This window comes from Calliphora vicina, chromosome 5 (assembly GCF_958450345.1).
Source record: "Calliphora vicina chromosome 5, idCalVici1.1, whole genome shotgun sequence".
NCBI lineage: Eukaryota > Metazoa > Arthropoda > Insecta > Diptera > Calliphoridae > Calliphora > Calliphora vicina.
The window spans coordinates 58,328,407-58,348,076 of record NC_088784.1 but is presented as its reverse complement, the minus strand read 5'-3'; the positions used below and the strand labels follow the sequence as shown (position 1 = coordinate 58,348,076).

The 19,670-nt window shown below is 28.9% G+C and overlaps 2 protein-coding genes across 3 annotated transcripts in view; one reads left to right on the top strand and one right to left on the bottom strand.

The window, feature by feature from the left end:
• Positions 1-19,670, bottom strand: part of LOC135960988 (electron transfer flavoprotein beta subunit lysine methyltransferase-like) — a 138,894-nt gene that overhangs the window by 61,744 nt on the left and 57,480 nt on the right. For both annotated transcript variants that reach the window (XM_065512418.1, XM_065512419.1), the window contains exon 2: positions 11,714-11,839. In XM_065512418.1, coding sequence (XP_065368490.1) covers positions 11,714-11,799 — 86 coding nt within the window. In that variant the 5' untranslated portion in view covers positions 11,800-11,839. The remainder of the gene's footprint in view (positions 1-11,713; positions 11,840-19,670) is intronic.
• LOC135960986 (odorant receptor 43a-like) lies at positions 6,823-11,403 on the top strand. Its single transcript, XM_065512417.1, has 7 exons — positions 6,823-7,119; positions 7,429-7,567; positions 7,657-7,924; positions 10,613-10,712; positions 10,780-10,881; positions 11,119-11,226; positions 11,299-11,403. Exons 1-7 carry the CDS (start codon positions 6,823-6,825, stop codon positions 11,401-11,403), a joined length of 1,119 nt encoding a protein of 372 aa, XP_065368489.1.

Genomic DNA, 19,670 nt, shown 5'->3' with positions numbered 1-19,670 from the left:
TTACTTTTAGATTATTTGTAATCGTAATCAATTAGTAATCAGTGAGAGCTAGGGTCAATCTATTTAGTATAGAGTATAAATATAGACCTCACAAATATAGCATAAATGTATTTAGATGTAATTTTATTTCGTGCACAATCTTTGTTTACATAAATCAAATCAATTAATTGTTGTATTGTCTTTTTATCAAATCCCCAGAAGATAAAACAAATCAATAACACAGCGTAATAACAACGCAATTATCGAGAAAAAAGAAACAAAGAATAAAACTACGCAAATTAACCAAATTTGCGTGAAGTACTCCGTCAAAAATCAATTCAATTTGATCACATTGATTGATGCAGCAGCCTCAGGTGAAGCGATTGATTGTGTGATCAGCGGAGGTGGTGTTTTGGGGAACTTGTGACGACACACATGATGTTTGATTGTTTATGTAAACAAAGTATATATTATCATTTCTTTGTTGTCATAATATTTGCTTTTATTTAATATTTTAAAATTTGTATAAAAAGAGTTAAATTAATAAAATCTGTTGCCAACTATGAAAATTGACGTAATAAAAAATTATTTAAACAATTTAAGAATTACTAATGTGGGATTTCGTGACGACTGTTGTTTTTTGTTATTGTTTGTTAATAAAATATTTTTTTTTTAAATTTCAGACCTACCTCACACTCAATTCGTGGAATAAAATATAAATAAAAAATAACAAAAATATGGCAAAATGTATACAAACAAAGTTTAAGTTTGTGGTTGGTTGCTTCAGATAAGATAAACTTTTTAATACTGACTAAAATGTTCGTACACGTATTTAGATAGTGAAAGTAGTTCAATTAAATAATATGACATATTTAAGTATTTTATTTAATTTATTATTTCTTCTTGACTCTTTTCAATGTTATGCAACAGATATTTGTTGAATAATAAAAATAAAAAAAACGAATAAAAATTCTATTTGCAATTTATTTGAATCCGTCTATCAAGAAATCTTACCGAAATCGTGAAAACTGCTAAACAATGCCAAAAAGAGAATTGGAGCCTATTTTCGAGGATACAATCTGTTATGTGATGCTTCCTTTCCCATTTAGTATTCGTATTCAATTCAACAATAACAATTTATACAACTTGTGGGCTAATTGTGTACAAAAGGTATTAGAATATATTACATCAAATACTATAGATGTGCTAAATAAATAATATCACGTTTTGAAACACAAGTTAACAAGTGTCATACGGATTACTTTAGGCTGTAAGAAAAAAATGTGATACATACGTTAAAAACATGCGTATACAAACTGCAAAATTTGTTGAATTGATTTATTCTGCATCAATTCATAGATTAAAGTCACCACGCTTAATTTTTATACCTTCACCTTCGTGAGATGGGTATAAGTTTGTCATTCCGTTTGTAATTTCCACATTTTTCATTTCCGACTCTATAAAGTATATATATTCTGGATCCTCATAGATAGCGGAGTCGATTAAGCCATGTCCGTCTGTCTGTTGAAATAAACTTTCCGAAGTCCCCAAATAATTTACATACACGATTCATATATTAATATCTCCGGAATTCTTCCGGCTCAGTTGCTATTTAAAATCAGTAAAATCGGTCCACAAATGGCTGAGATATGAGGAAAAAACGATTATTTTTGATAGATAAAATTTTTGACCTATATCTGGATTACTAAGTCATTAATATAGACAATATGTATATCTAATGATAAATATTTCAAAGATCTTTGCAATGACGTATATAAGACCATAGTAAGTTGTTCCTACAATGGGTTTTTTAATCCGATTTTATTTTTTCACCAAAAGTTTTTTTTCGTTAAATTTAAAAAGAAAAAATTTAAAAATTTTTAACCTATATGTATCTGGATTACTAAGTCATTAATATAGACAACATGGATATCTAATGATAAATATTTCAAACACCTTTGCAATGACGTATATAAAACCATAGTAAGTTGGTCTTAGTAGTTTTTTCTACTTTGAAAAAAAAAAAAATAAATCTTGTTTACCTAAAAATATTTAAAATTTTTATTTTGAAGTATAATTTGGTGAAGGGTATAAAAGATTCGGCACAGCCGAGTATAGCTCTCTTACTTGTTATTTCTTAACATAAGAAATAAAGTCGGCAGTATTGAGGTATATAGAACAAGTATTGCTGAAATTTCTCATTTTTATGACTATTTTTATTTATTTCTTGATTTTTCTGCATAATTTATCCTTTTTAACATTATTATTTTTGTTGTTTTTATTTTGCAAATTAAAAAAGCACTATTTGAAAGAAAAACCAAATTTGAAAGTTGAACATTATTTCTTAAAAAATTTTTAACAATTATTTTGCAATATATATGCAAATAAATGTATCTGACGTCCACACGTGAACATATGATGTTGGCAATCGAAATTGACAGTTGAGTACATAATTATTTCCAAGTTTATTGCGCAATTTTAAAGCAATTTCTCACATTAATTAGAACGTTAATACGTATACTACGAATTTGACAACCTAAATAATTGTTTAAACTATTCTTATAAATATTAAGAAGCATTTACATTTTAGAATTTAGTCTTTAAAATTAAAAAAAAATAATTATTTCATGCAGTTTGTAAAACTCGATATAAATTCTAATACGTATTACTAAAAAATAGATTTGGAATCTAATAGTTCTACAATATTTGTAGTCTAATTTAAATATATACTTGCTAATAACCAGTATGCTTAGCTAAAAAAATATATGTCAAATGAGGAAGCTATTCGGACAAAGTGTGAGTAATCTCGTTCTCAAGATATTTATGGGAGGTAACTCACCTCCTGTAGCGATTCCTTCCATTTTTTTTGTTAAACTTCATGCAGTGATACGAAATTGATTCATATAAAGTTTTAAGAATTTCAGAATTATAGTTCCTGAGATATTGGAAAATAACTATTTATTTTAAATAATAGGTGCCACGCCCAATAATACAATCTCGCTTATTTTCAGACAAACTCCGTATAGTGATAAGAAATTAATTTGTATAAAGTTTAAATTCTTCTCTGATTACAATTCCTAAGATATTCGAAATTAAGGACTTAAAGTGTATTGGAGGTGACATGCCCACTAATACAATTCCGCCCATTTTCAGCCAAACTATGTACAATAATAAGGAAGATATTCGGGCGAAAGAATTCCACAACTATAGTTCACCAGATATTCGAATATAACTATTTATTTTGTATTTCAGGGTCCATATCCCCAGCTCCGATCCGTCCCATTTTTGATTAAATTTCATGCACTGATATGAAATTGATTTGTATAAAAATTGAAGACTGTCACAATTATAGTTCTCGAGATATTCGAAAATAAAAATTTACTTGGAATGGGATGTGCCACGCCCATTTCAGCCAGGAAGCGCACAATGGTACCAAAGTAAATTCCGCGAAGTTTTTCTGTTTTCACAATTATAGTTCACCAGATATTCCATAATAACTATTTACTTTTTATGGTAAGTGACACGCGCACTTGAGATTTTAAAATAAAAAGTATCCTAGTGTTCCTTACATATATTAAGGAACATACAGTAAACATTTCAAGAGTATTGGTTCAGTGGTTTAGGCTCCTATAAGTCACAAATAAAAAAACAAATAATCAATCAAAAGATGGATGCGAGTGGGATATCTATCAAAATAAACGTTTTGTAACTCAAGACATACAAATTTTAAAATTTTTTGCGAAATCGGAAGACATTGATTTCAAAAGTTGGTTCACTTGGCATGAAATCCCCCATATATTGATATTCAAAATTGCTCTGAACAATATTTTTGAATTCGTGTAAATATGGTATAAAGATGTCCAAGTAAAAAATATATTATTTTTGTAATAGTAAAATTTGTACTAACAGCTAAATTGTATCTACTTTCTATTTGTAAAAATGTTAGCCCCAGATATAAAAATAGGGTTAACAATGTCAATAGATTTGAAATTACGAACACGTACTTAAATTAGCAACCCAAAAAGCAATCTTAAACATTAGAAAATAGACTACGCAATTTATTTTTATGAAATAATTTAAAAAAAATGTTTGACCATTAATCGGTCCTCACCCTTCCCCATAATAATTGGTTTTTTAATCCTTATTGAGTATTTATTAAAAGCGAAAACAATTTATAAAATTTTTGGAAATTTCGTTTAAAAACATTTTTGAAAATGTAATTTTTGATAATGGGTAAATGAAATACAAAAACAATTTTTAATTCATATTTTTCTCAGCAATTAATTTGTATGAGGGCTAAGTGAAATTTTGGAACCATTTGAAATCATGGACCTATATTTCCCATTTTCAATACCAAGCAAACCTTATGAAAAGAGAGTATTTATGGAAAATTTCAGCTAGGTAGCTCCTTTCGTTTGGGACCTACCGTGTTTTCAACAGACGGGCAGTCATAGATAAATCGTCTTAGAATCTTATGTATAACAAGAATATATATGGGGGATTTCATGTCCAGTGATCAAACTTTTGAAATCGATGTCTTTCGATCGGGATGAAATTTGCACCAAGGTTAGTTAAATTGGATAGTAACTCAGACACAATTTTTCACCTAGATCGGTCGAGAACTCTCTGGGGACCAAAATTTGACATTTTGGCCAAACATGTTATTTTTCTCATCCATGTAACATATTACCTATTGTTCTTAGCAAAATATATTCCAAATAGTTTAGATAGCTATTTCATCAATCTTTCGAAAAAAAAATTTTAAAAAATAAAACAATTTTGGTTTTTTTTCGAAATCAAAAACTTTTTTGACTTTTTTCAAAATGGGTCTTCTTTTGTTTTTTCTCAAAAGAAAGCTTCGATATTTTCATTGAAAACCTATTTTGTCGTTTGGTGGGAAGCAAGTGGGATATATATCAAAATAAATGTTTTGTAACTCAAGATATACAATTTTTGATTCATCCCAATCGGAAGACATCGATTTCAAAAGTTGGTTCACTTGACATGAAATTCCCCATATACTAATGCGATAAATATTTTGATGTGTTACAAACGGAACCCCCATCTTTTTGGATAGTGGGTATTAGGATATTCAATCGATTAACCGTTAATCGATTAGCTGATTAATTTTGGTCGGTTAACTGTACGAATAATTTAAAATTGACGATTTTCAAATAACAAATAAACCGATTAATTTGTGTCGATTAACCGAAATTTCTTTTTTTTTTTGCTCTTTATATAGAAATATAGTTTAAAACACATAAATTTATTTTTTAACTCGTGAACATTGGAAATGACCTTTTTCTAGAATATTTCTATGATGAACTTTGTCATTATGAGTCCGAGAATGACATGGTATTAGACGAAACTGAAGAAATTACTGAAAGGAGTCTTTTATCAGAACTTGACGTAACTAATAAATTATTCAAAATCTAAAAAAATCCAAAAAGAACTTGAATGATATGATGGAGGATTTTATATGCTTAGAGAAAACTAAAAACATAACTGAGAAATTGGATATTCTTTATCATGCCTTACTTTCGATTTCTACAATCAGTGGAAGAGTTTTGTCAAGTAAAGTTTTATTAAAAAGTAAAAAAATCGTTTAAAAGGAAAGCATTTAAATTATATTATTTTTTTAAAAGATTATTTCAGAAGATTCCCTATTTATTGTTTTATTGAATTGTAATGTTTTGTTTGGTTTTTATGTTTTTGTTTTTTTATTAACAAAATGCTTATAAAAGTACACAAAATTCGTATTTTTTCTTTCAATATAAAATTAAAATACAAATTATTCGGTTAATCGAATAATTTAAAATTAATCGATTAAATCTAAACCCCGATTAATTATTTGCTCGATTAACCGATTAAACCAGGAACCCGATTAATTAAATACCCTAGTGGGTATACAAATTAGCAAGGTTGGCTACGGATTCGAAACGGTTAACTGAATTATTGAATACAAAAATTTGTATTTGTGGGTAACGGTATTTTAGCAGTATGTTAATTACAGTTATTTCGGTAACGGTAGTTGAGCTGAAAGGATAGTTTACGGGTAACGTAAGCCAACCTTTCATGGACCAGCATTATGCTCACCCACGTTATAAGTAAAGTACATTATTATCTTCCAAAGTATTTCGGAAATTATGAATTGATTGAAATGCGAGATTTTTATGTATGTATCTTGAAACAAGATGTATGCATACATCATTTCATTGCTTGATGAATTAGGTTGAAATATAATTAGTAATTGAATAGTGCGATTAAAACAAAATTTTATAGAAAAACTTATACATATTTAATTGTATAAACAACATGTGCAGAAAAGTAAATTAATATTTAATGAGTAAATATTTAATTTGCTTGCTTATTTATTGTAACTTAAATATGTTAAATTGTTTTACAATTTATTTTAATAACTTAATAACCAGGGCAACCAACAATATGCAATATCATATTTTTTGCTGTGTGTCGTATAAACATATGATTTACTTATTTATCCGTATCAGAAATTTTACATCACATTTTGGTTTTTATAGCATATTTTTGAATATTTTACTCATAACTACATATTTTTTTATTTATTTAAAAAAAACAATTTGGAATTTCAAACGAAAAACAATATTTAAATACATTTATTTTGTGCATAAAAAAACTTTTTTTTAGAGCATACTTATTTCTGGTTGTCCTGTTAATAACAAATGGCCTTAATCACTCCTCATTCCAACACTTACAGATATTCTTGAACTTAAGTATATATAACTATTGAGCACTGCAATAATTTGCACATAATCAATTCAATCGGTGGTAGGAGACAATCTGATTTATTACTGATTCGGTAAAATGTATTACGATTTAGCTTTATTCCACTGTAATGCTAAAATTTGGAAATATATTGGATTCATTGAATATGAGAATATGTATCGCACTAGTCCAATAATGATCATTGTGGCCATAACGATTATCGGTCAATTTACGAATGCGGTTTATGTTTTGCACGATTTGACTGTCCTAATTATGAGTCTATTTATGACGGCCATTATAGCCAATTCATTTGTACGAATTGTGAGTGTGATGAAAAATCAATACAAGTTTGTTAAATTTATGAAAGACATTGAAAGTTGGTACAAAGAAGCAGAGGTATACAACAACAACATATCGTGCCCTAACAGTGAGAATATCTTAAGTACATAACAACAAACTTTACAGAAGAAGATTTTTTACGACGATGTGGAAATTGGATTTGCTTTAAAATTGTACTGGATACATCACAGACAATTATGTAAACGATCCAAAATTATCTATTCGCTTAAAAAAAACGAGCATCGAATATATTGTTGATGGAGATATTTTCGTTGTTAGATCTCAATATGTTTGAGTGAAAAATGAAAATGTGTTAAAATGTTGGCATTTATTAAATTTTATTTATTAACTAACTATGTATTTTAGATGACAAATGACACTGTGGCCTTGTCAATTCTTAAGAAACTGCCAAATCGTACCGTGGCTATTTCTAAATTCAGTTTGGTTTTTGGCACCTTTGGTGGTGTTCTTACTGTACTTCTTCCAATGATACTCGGTCAACGTGGTAAGTTTCTTAATTGTAGCTACATATTTCTGTTTTCTTTTTTTGTATTTATAAACCAATTAATATTGTATTTCTTTAATTATTTTTAGCTCATCCTTTTCCCGTTCAATTAATTGGTGTGGATGTTTTTAAAAGTCCTTTATATGAAATTATTTATGTCGTTCAAATTTTTCTTATAATGCCATTTATTGTTTGCGCCTATATACCATTTACGAATCTTTTTATAGCTTGGCTTATATTTGGCATAAATATTTTAAGAGTATTACGCAAAAAATTTGAACAGATGCCGGTTGACAATGATCGAGAACAGTTGAAAAGTTTGAAAGCGTTGATAAGATATCATAAACGAATTATAAGGTAAAGTAAAATACGTAAAAATTGTCTGTAATTATTTGGATGTGGGAGGAATAATTATAATTATTGTTAACTTTATCACGCTGTGTTTCTTCGTTTTTTGGACTTCTCTTATGCTTCAGAAAAAAACATCTGTTGTGAGACAAATTCATAAAAATTATATTTTCGCTGATATAAAATGGTGAATTATGTCCTAGATCGTTAACTAGTATTAAAAAAAAAAAATCTTAAGAAATATTAGACGATTGTCTTCGAAATATTTTTAAAGAAATAAATTTAACAAATTGTTACTCAACCTGAAATTTTCCCGAAATTCTCTAATTTCAAATCAGAGCATTGTCCACCAATTTCAAATAGGTCTCATCGATAACCCATAATTAGTACAACCGTTTAATTTTTATACCCACCACCAAAATAATGGAGGTATATTGATTTTGTCATTGCATTTGTGACATATCGAAATAGAACCAAACAAGTATATAAATTCTGGGTCCTTATACAGTTCAAAGACGATTTCGCTATGTCCGTCAATCCGTCTGTCTATTGTTGGTACGATAGGGCTTAAAGGGCAGGACTTAGGGGTATAAAATTCTTCTCAAATATTCCCTGTTGATCAGAAAAGCTTGGTATGAAACAAAATGTGAGACCACCTTTGATATTTTAAATATAGTGCAGATAATACATACCATGAAATTTTGCACACGCGGTTCCTTCAATAAAAGGCCAAGCTCTTTTGAAAGTGCTAAGAATCGGCCCATGATTTCTCTCAGCCCGCATACAAAATTCTTGCCGAAATATGGCTCTATGGTACATAAATGCTTATAGAATACCTGTATTCACATAAAGTTCCACAAAAATTGACAAAATCGGACCAACCGAAAAAATTTCAGAACAAAAGGACGGTCCGATGTTTGACCCCTTTCACACTAGGCAATTTAGTTGCGCAAGTCTCTTGTGTTTATAGATGCCAGAGGAAATGTCGGGTTAAGGAGAAGAAAATTTTGCATGCTGTTTTGTTGTTGGGCAAGAGACTTGCGCAACTAAATTGCCTAGTGTGAAAGAGGTCTTTCAAATATGATGAAATCTAGAAAACCGATATTTGTCATAGTTATTGCTAATAGTTAACTTATGTATTCTAAATTAGGTTGAAAAGTTTTTTATCAAAATATAACCAAATCGGGTGAACAATAACTATTTTAAAAATAAAATTAGTTTTTGAGCACATGAATATTTGATTCAATTATGAAATAATTGTTTACAATTTCAACAATATAATTTCCGACCCTATAAAGTATATATATTCTGGATCCTTATAGATAGCGAAGTCAATTAAGCCATGTCCGTCTGTCTGTTGAAATCAATTTTCTGAAGACCACAGATACCTTCGGGATCCAAATTTTCAATAATTCTATCAGACATGCTTTCGAGAAGTTTACTATTTAAAATCAGCAAAATCGGTCCCCCAAATGGCTGAGATATGATGAAAAAACCAGGACAACCTCGATTTTTGACCTATATCTAGATTACTAAGTCATTAATATATAACTAAGTCATTAGTATATAAGACCATAGTAAGTTAGACCTACACAAAAAAAATTTAAATTAAAAAACCCAAAAAAAAATTTTAAAATTTTAAATTTTGAAATATCAAATAAAAATTAAAAAAAACAACTTTGGAAAAAAAAATATATTTTGTTTACCTAAAAATATTTTAAATTTTTATTTTGAAGTAGGTATAATTTGGTGAAGGGTATATAAGATTCGGCACAGCCGAATATAGCTCTCTTACCTTTTTATTTTTCATAGTAAAACAAAATAAAAAAATGATCTCCAAACTTGACCGCGTTTTGTAATACCATTTTTTTAAATAACTTTCATCGGTCTATGCTAGGGCCAAATTAATAGAAAATAAACAGTTATATAATAGAATATAAATAAGTCATTATACGACTACTTCTAAGTAATGCAGATGGTAGGTAGTAGTAGTAAAAATTTTGTTATTCAGTGACTGCAAGTCATTACCATGTTTCTGCTGGTATATTAAGGGTTTTCTATATGGTGACAGATGAAATAAATTGCAGGGATGTGAAATTCTAAAGTGGGAAACATTCTTAACCCTCCGTTAGTCGCAACTGATCAAACATTTTTTATTGTAAATTTTTTTAAACACCCTAAATTTTAAGCTATTTTTTTGATATAAAATATTTTTTTACTGCAATTTTATTTGTAATACTTTGTAAATACTTTGAATTTAATATTGTTTTTATGTTTACGAAATAAAAAGTAAAGATATTATTATCATACGCAGCTTTTTCATTATTGATATCAATTTGATACGTTGCGACTAGTATCAATTGAAAATGATTGTGACTAACGGAAGGTTAAATGATAACCCTCCGTTACTTGTAACTGATCTGGTTGATATAGGCAAACATTTTTTTATTGTAAATTTTTTAAACATCCTAAATTTTAAGCTACTTTTTGATAAAATAATATTTTTACTGCAATTTTTTTGTATTACAATTTTAAAAACATTGCATTTAATACTGTTTTTATGTTTTCGAAATAAAAAGGGAAGAGATTATTTTCAAACGCGCCTTTTTTTATTGATATCAATTTGATACATTGCGACTAGTATCCATTGAAAATGATTGCGACTAATGGAGGGTTAATTACATTATTTTTGTTCAGATTTGGTCAAACTTTGGAAAACTTAGTTTCTTTCGTGTGCTTTGTTGAATTGGTACTATTTACCGTGATGTTATGCGTTTTACTGGTGTGTCTTCTACTGGTAAGAACTTTTAATATGATTTGATATATGTATGTATATGTACTGGTAACATTGTAAATTCTTAAAGGTGGACACCATTATGTTCCGGATAATGACCGTAATTTATATAATATGTATATTTTATGTCCTATTTATATCATATTGGCATGCTAATGAATTTTCATCGGAGGTGGGTGGTACTGTGAGTTTTGACTGGAGTAGTTATTTTATGATTGGCAAAAGCAGTCAATAAATTTTTAACAATCGAAAAGTATATCAATATAATGTTTCCTTAAGAAATGAAATCTTTTTTTAAGACGACTTCTTGTGACTTCTTACAAAATATGTTTTATTACATAAAATAACTGCTCTTGTCTGCATTCTCTCTTTATATGACATTTCTATTATTTAAGTATTTTGTATTTAGAGTTTAAAGATTGCCAATGCTGTTTATAGTATTGATTGGATTCATTCAAGTGTCGAGGTACGCAAATGTGTTTTGATTTTATTGGTGCGCTGTCAAACGTCTTTAAAGGTAAGTATATCATCCACATCCACTTTGTTAAAACATTGTCTAATAAATAAATATTTTAAATATATTATTCAGATATCCGCAGGTGGCATGTATCCAATGACTTTGGAGGCATTTCAAGCACTTTTAAATGCTGCATACACCTATTTCAACATGTTGCGAGGCTTTATGGGAAACTAATTTGTATTTTTAAAGGCATTTAGATGATCGCTACACTGCAATGCCATGAAAACGATCACGTATTTTTTTTTACTTAAAAATCACAACAATAATGAAATGTAGAAGCAACGTTTTTGCCCCTTGACAACTTATTCTATGATTTCCCAGACTATTGTTGTAGAACTATTATTTCATTCCCTTCTTCTATAATTTTAATACAACTACATACACGAGTGAGTCACTAGCCATTCACAATTTCATACAATACAAAATTATAGCCGTAATACAAATTCAAATACAATATAATATCGTAGAGATTTCAAAAACTTACCCGCTCATCACATGAGTGCCACGGCTAAAAACACGCCCCCATGCAGTACATCCAATGTGTATTCTATGATACATTTGACGTAACATGTTTTTAAATTAGCGAAATTTATTTTTGCAGAAAAAAATTCTAAAAAAAATAGACAAAAATAGAAAAATGTTAGTAAAATACACAGATAGAAATGCACAAAACACATGTAGAAATATTTATTGTATTTTTGTTCAAAAATAAAATTATTCACAGAATACATTAATTTAATATGCATGTATTTCTAGAAATTGTTTTGAAATATGTATATTTTATTAAGTAGTTAATGAATTGCCTGCATACTCGTGGAATTATATGGAGGGAAGCCTGAGAATGTCTAGCCAATGACAAGATAAAGTCTACCCAGCAGATCTGCGTAACTTTGCCGAACTAGTGATTTAGGGGGAAACAAAATTTCTTTTAAAATTCGACAAGACGTTGGACCATACTCATTCCCAATTTGTTAAAACTTGGTACACAGGTTCTTTCATACAAAATTTAAAGTTGCCCACACATTTTAATTTCACTTTTTTTAACTTTTTAACCGTTTAACAATAAGTTTTAACACATTTTTTTAAAAAAAACTATTTTCTTTTGAACATACATATCTTTTGAAAAAATTATCCTTGAACAAAGATATCTTCAATTTTCTAAAGATTTTCCTCAATTATAAGACATTAACAATATATAAAAATTTAGTGTAGCACCATGAGGAGATCATGAGATAATAAACATTTGGTAAAATATTAATAAAATATCTGTATTGGTTTTTGTTTAAGTGGCTTAAGTATCGGTCGCGAACGTACGGGTCGCGAACGTACGACTTTTCCATGTGTTTTTTTATTATTATCACCATGAATCTTCCCATAAATATCTTCAAATATTCTTAACAAACAAGTAAGAAAGAATCGTCGGTCAAGCCCGACCATATAATACCCTACACTAAGTAACATTTTTCTATCAAAAATTCAATAATTTATATTCGTGAGTGATTTTCGAAGTGGGCATTATATGGGAGCTATGAGCAATTATTAACCGATCATCATGAATTTAGGTCGTAGTTTATGTCTATATGAAAGTTATTTATGTTGAATTTTATGTGTATACCAACATTTTTATGAGATTTATGAACTTTGAAGTGATTTACGGAAGTGGGTCTTATATGGGAATTATGACCAATTATGGACCGAGCAATATAAAATTTGGTATATATAAAACTTATTTGGAACAATATTTGTGTAGACACCTACATAAATTAAATATTTATGACCGATAAAGTCCAATTTCGGGAGGAAATTTGTATGGGAGCTAGGTGAAATAATGGACCGATTTCAGCCAGTTTAAATAGATTTCGTCCTTGGCCCGAAAAATGTGTACCAAATTATATCGAAATATCTTCAATAAAACTCGATGATTATCAACATTTTATTTTTTCGATACTGGTTGACTAATCGTAAGAAGTGCCCATATATTTTTGTAATTAGTTGTCCGATTTTTATAAAGTTAGTATTATATATTATTGTCTGAGTATATCACAAAAAACCCTTTTCCGAAATAATAATAACAGACGAAAAAGGAAAGGATAAATGTGTGTTGCTCATTTATCAGGGTATTATATGGTCGGGATTGACAGTGCGTGAAGCCGAGCAAGCGGATTCGTTTGGCATTGTAGTTTCAGTATATATTTATCAAGAAATTTCTTAAACTCATCCTTCACTACTGGAACTTCAAAGTCCCTGTGGATGTTTTCGTTTCGTATGAACCATGGTGCGCCCGTCATGGTCCTAAGAATTTTCGTATAAGTTCAATACTGGAATAACTGGCCGTTGTCCACAATTGGATTCAATATGTCCAAATTGGTTTTATAACACTTTTGTACAGGATGACTTTATAGTCAAGGTCATTGATTGGTCACTGATTAACCATTGAAGGCTAGAGGCTCTCAACTTCATGTGAAGTCTCTTAGCATCCATATGACGACGACAAGTAAGTCGTCTATCCAAGTGAATACCAAGGTATGTAGCAGCATCTGTCTGTGTAATGTTTATGTTATTTAATGTGATAGGTGGACAATCACCCATTCTGAGAGTAAAAGTGATGTGTTTACTTTTGAGTTCATTTACTCGTATTCTCCAGTTGTTCAATCATATCTCCACGAGTCTGAAATAATTGGCTAATTCCATAGAAGCTACCTGCGGATGTGCGTGGGAGCTAAGTATTGCAGTATCATCAGCGAATGTCGATAGGTAGGTCTATTGCACATAGGCAAATCAGAAGAAATGTGGAACATCAGCTTTAATTTCATAATTTCCTGTTACATAATCGCAATATTACATATTTATATAACAATTCAACCAAAAATAATAGCAAATATGGTATTTGAGATACATTTTGTATACACATGTGATTTTTCATGATTTTAGTGAGATCTTCAGAAATCATCTTTTAAAAAAAGAATATAATTTAAATATTCTTTTAAACGATTTTTTTTAGAATAAAACATTACTTGAAAAAAAAACTCTCTCGCTGATTGTAGATGTTGGTGAAATCGAAAGCATGATATATCCAATATATATAAAATGCTTTGTTATACCATTGGAATCCTTTATGGATTGTTTTAGATTTTGAATACTTTTAATAGTTTCGTTAAGTTCTGATAAAAGACTCGTTTGAAAAAAAAGTTTCGTCTATATAAATTTGTATTTGAATCAAAACAGAAAAAAAATATGTTAAAGTGCAAAAAAAAAGGAATTTCCGTTAATCGGTTAACCGAGACAAATTAATCGGTTTATTTGTTATTTGAAAATCGGCAATTTTAAACTATTCGAACAGTTAACCGTCCAAAATGAATCGGTTAACCGATTAACGGTTAATCGATTGAATACCCTAATAAACACTATTATTTTCCAAAATTAATTTTTCATTTTTAGTTTTATTCATAATATTTTGGAAATTATAAAAAGTGACACAATATTACACAGTACAACACATGATTTTGGGACTCAATTCTGACAATTGCACGTGAAAGTAGCCCCAAAAATAAGAACTTCTGCATCATTAGTTTTGTCAAGTTGGCTGCCGTAATAATTTAATGACCATACGAATTTTTTTTTCTCAAGGTGGATTTTTATAACTTTTTCTATATTTTAGCACGGTTATATCTCGTATACCGTACGGAATATCTCTTTTGTGGCTGAAGCAAAGTTGTAGATATTGAATAGTAGAAAAAAAGTACCGTACATACCTATCCGAAAAAGGTGCACCCAGTGCCTTAAAAATCGCAAAAATGCCCATTTTTTAATTTTTTTAACCAATTTTTCACCTTTTTTGCTCAATAACTGGATTACAAATCCAATTATGGACCGATCACCATGAAATTAGGTCGTGTGATTTGTGTCTATATGAAAGTTATTTATCATGAATTTTGTATGTATACCATCATTTTTATAAGATTTATTCACTTTAAAGTGATTTTCGGAAGCGGGTCTTATATGGGAGCTATGAATAATTATGGACCGATCATAATAAAATTTTTTGACATGAATTTTATATATATAAAACTTATTTTGAGCGAAATTTGTGTAGATACATATATAAATTAAACATTTATGACCGATAAAGTCCAATTTCGGGAGGGCATTTGTATGGGGGCTAGGTGAAATCATGAACCGATTTCAGACAATTTCAACAGGCTTCGTCCTTGGGCCGATCAAATTATATGTATCAAATTTTTTTTATGATCGGTCCATAATTAGTCATAGCTCCCATATAAGACCCGCTTCCGAAAATCACTTTAAAGTGAATAAATCTGTTAAAAATTATGGTATACATACAAAATTCATGATAAATAACTTTCAAATAGACACAAATCACACGACCTAATTTCATGGTGATCGGTCCATAATTGGATTTGTAATCCAGTTATTGAGCAAAAAAGGTGAAAAATTGGTTAAAAAAATTTAAAAAATGGGCATTTTTGCGATTTTTAAGGCACTGGGTGCACCTTTTTCGGATAGGTATGTACGGTACTTTTTTTCTACTATTCAATATCTACAACTTTGCTTCAGCCACAAAAGAGATATTCCGTACGGTATACGAGATATAACCGTGCTAAAATATAGAAAAAGTTATAAAAATCCACCTTGAGAAAAAAAAATTCGTATGGTCATTAAATTATTACGGCAGCCAACTTGACAAAACTAATGATGCAGAAGTTCTTATTCTTGGGGCTACTTTCACGTGCAATTGTCAGAATTGAGTCCCAAAGCAATGAACTGAAAAATGTTGTACTGTGTTATTAACACTGCAATGGTTCCATTCAGAAGAAAATAATGTCAAAAATAGCACAATTTTGACAAATCCTATTCATGCCTAGGTCCTAGATAAAACTGACTACATACTTATTTATTATTATTTATATGTTATTTTAATATTTAACATAAGTGAGCAATACAATGTCAAAAACCTCACGTCTCTGATCGTTCCATATTATCTGTTATTTACTATTTTTTCTTATCCTTCATAAGGTCTTCGGGTCAAATTTGACACATTTTGAATTTTTTAAAAAAGTTGATATTTTTGATATTTTATGACTTTTATTTAATTTCAAATGTAAAAAACTTCGTTAGGTTTTAAAAAATGATTGGTGTCAAATTTGACACGAATATCGTTAACGTCAGTAAATTTGAACCGATTATGAAGGCTAAAATAATCTCTTAGGAATAAAACATAGTTTAAAATTTAAAACTTTAAATGCTTTGGAATATATCGATTTTTTTTAAACTTATGGTTTGTAATACAATAAAACTCATATAAGCACACTCTTAGAAAAAACGGCTATTTGAGGAAAAAACCCGGTTTCTTCGATATTCGAAATGTGAGCTTTTCAAAAAAATCGAAACCGACTTAACCAAAAAAATCGGTTATTAAAAACCGGGCCGATCACCCTATTACTAAGTCATTAATATAGACAATATGAATATCTAATGATAGATATTTCAAAGACCTTTGCAACGACTTATATAAGGCATTAGTAAGATGGACCTACAATGGGTCAACATCGGAAAAAATATTTTTTAACCCGAATTTTTGAAATAACAAAAAAATTTAAAAAAAAATTTAAACAATTTTTTTTTCAATATTTTAAACAAAAAATTAAAAAAAAAACAATTTTGGAAAAAATAAATAAATTTAGTTTACCCAAAAGTATTTAAAATTTTTATTTTGAAGTATAATTTGGTAAAGGGTATATAAGATTCGGTCGAATATAGCTCTCTTTAGTTTTATTCGTAATATTTTGAAAATTATAAAAAGTGACACAATATTTTCAACCCCTCAATGGTTTCATTCAGAAGATAATAGTGCCAAACATAGCACAATTTTGAAAAATCCTATTCACGCCTAGGTCCTAGATAAAACTGACTACATACTATATACGTTATTTTAATATTTGACATAAGTGAACAACACCATGTCAAAAACCTCACGTCTCTGATCAAAACATAAGGTAGTTTTCGTTCCATATTATCTGTTTTGATTAATGGAACAAAAACGAATTTGATGTGTTAAATAAATTAAGAAAACATTAACAAATGTTGTTTATTTTTTAACCCACAGTTTAATGTTTGTCTAAACAAATAAACAAACATGACGTTTTTTAAAATACAATTTCTGCAACATACATAAAAATTAATTATTACTAATGTGACGTATTATTTATATATAATTTAAATAGTGAAATAAATAAGAATGAATGCAAAATAGTGATTGACGTTCAAAATAATATATAAAAACTACTATACAATACTAATAAATGCATTTCCCCCATTTAAAATCATAAAATGTACACATCAGAGGCCTGTCTTCCTACTTGTACTACATATAGTATAATTTCATTTGGCAAAAGCCCATGTACACATGAATTAACCTTAAATAAACAATTCGATTTTGTATTGGGCGAGGGGGGTTCTACAGTAAAAGATAATGAAACTATATTTTCATACTTAAGACCCGTAGTATCAAATCAAAATATTACCTGCTTATTTATTGATTCATATGAGCAAATGTTATTTGGAAATTTTATTGCTAAAATTAAATTTGTAGTGTTATCAATAAAAATTTCGTTTTACTAAAAATAGCTGGAATATAAAAATAAAACTTGTGATTAATCATGTGTAAACACAACAGAAAAATAATTATGGACATTTTCTTGGGAAATTTATAGTGTACAATTAGGTTTCTTATTAATAAATTGGATTACTTTTAAAGCAGAGTTTAATGTATGACAAGTAATTGTTTGTATTTCGTAGAAAATCAAAATTTGTATTAGAAATTTTTAGTTAATAAAAATATTTAACTTTGTTAAGGAAATATTAATTCGTAAAATTTTCAATGAAATGGAAATCAATCATCGAGTAGTTAATAATCGAACAAGTAGTTGGAATGGCCGGAAATGTATGAGTAGTTATACATTTCCGGCCATTCCAACTACTACATCTTTAAAGTGATAAAATTAAGCTGAAATAAATGATAAAGTTATATTTAGCTTTGGAAATCTAAAAATAAAATGTTGCACCTACACATTTTGTTATGTGTTTTCAGATAACAATTCAGATTTCCTTAACGCCCTTTAATGCGATTTATATACATAAATGATCTTGCAATATAGACTTCCGAACATTGACTGTTGATAGCGGCCATATTGTTGAAGCTACATCTGACGAATTGGCTGTCATTTATTCAATTTGTTTTGTCAATCCCGAAAAAGTCAGTGTTTGGTGTAAATTTTTAAACTGCTTTTTAAAAATATCATCATAAAAGTATATGTAATAAAGATTTACATTTTCATAAGTATCTGCTTATTAAATGTTACTTACATAAATTCATTATTACTTATTTTAAATTTAGAGATTTTTGTTAATTATTTGAGCTTTTCATTTTATTAAAAATTTACTTTCAAATTATTATATACTTATTATAACTTGGAATTATGAATAAAATATTTTCATTCGTTTTCTACATTAAATTATTCATTATTCGAAAATGGTCAGTTTTAAATTATTCTTAAGAAATTGTTCGATCATTATTCGACAGTTCCCATAATGAAGTCGTTGAGAGTACAGAAAAATTTATATCCTACTTTCAAGGGGGTGTTTATTTAAATTAAATACCCATCAGTTACACAGTAATTGCCACAAATGTCTAATCACTTGGCTGACTCCAATATATATTTTGGGTCATTTGACAATTGAAAAGACAATTGGCAACTTTATACATCCCAGGTAATCTAGCGTGAAGACAATTGCCACTTAAGTGTCTCTAAGTAATCTAGAGTGTAGTCACTTTAAAAGTTTTGTGAGTAATTCGTACAAACTGGTTTTATAGAAATTGTGTTGATATAATTCTCATACAGTTTATATTTATTATTGCTTAGTATACTGATATCCCATGTAACATAGCGTAATGTCAATAGTCACTGTAGTGTCTCTTAGTAACCTGTAGCGTAATCACTTTAAACGTTTATTTTGTACTGCACTTTAGAAAGTAGTTATTTTATCTACCAGAAGCAATCTATTGAATAGTTTTCAGAGAAAGTTTTGTTTACAAGCAATCGTTTATTGGACTGTCTGTGATATATCTTTTTAGATGACTATTTATGGTCAATTAGCACCCGTACGTGTTAAAATAACCACTTATGTAGCTGATCAAGTAACCAGTTAGGTAGCTAGTAAAGTAATTGATGCTATGTAACCAGTATGTGAATCCAATGCGTTTACTACTTTGGACCACCTATAATCCCCCTGCGTAGGACATGCAAGTGTTAAACTGACTAGTCACGTAGTTATTGAAGTAACTAGTTCCCACCCTAAATGATGGGTAAAATCACTAGTTCGAGAATTTCAAAACTCCTGAACTAATCGAGTCTCCATCGAAA

Coding starts and splice junctions, on each gene's coding strand:
- LOC135960986 (XM_065512417.1), top strand. CDS start 6,823: ATGTATTACGATTTAGCTTTATTCCACTGTAATGCTAAAATTTGGAAA. Junction 7,568..7,656: donor AATGATACTCGGTCAACGTG/GTAAGTTTCTTA, acceptor AATTATTTTTAG/CTCATCCTTTTCCCGTTCAA. Junction 10,882..11,118: donor CTAATGAATTTTCATCGGAG/GTGGGTGGTACT, acceptor TTTTGTATTTAG/AGTTTAAAGATTGCCAATGC.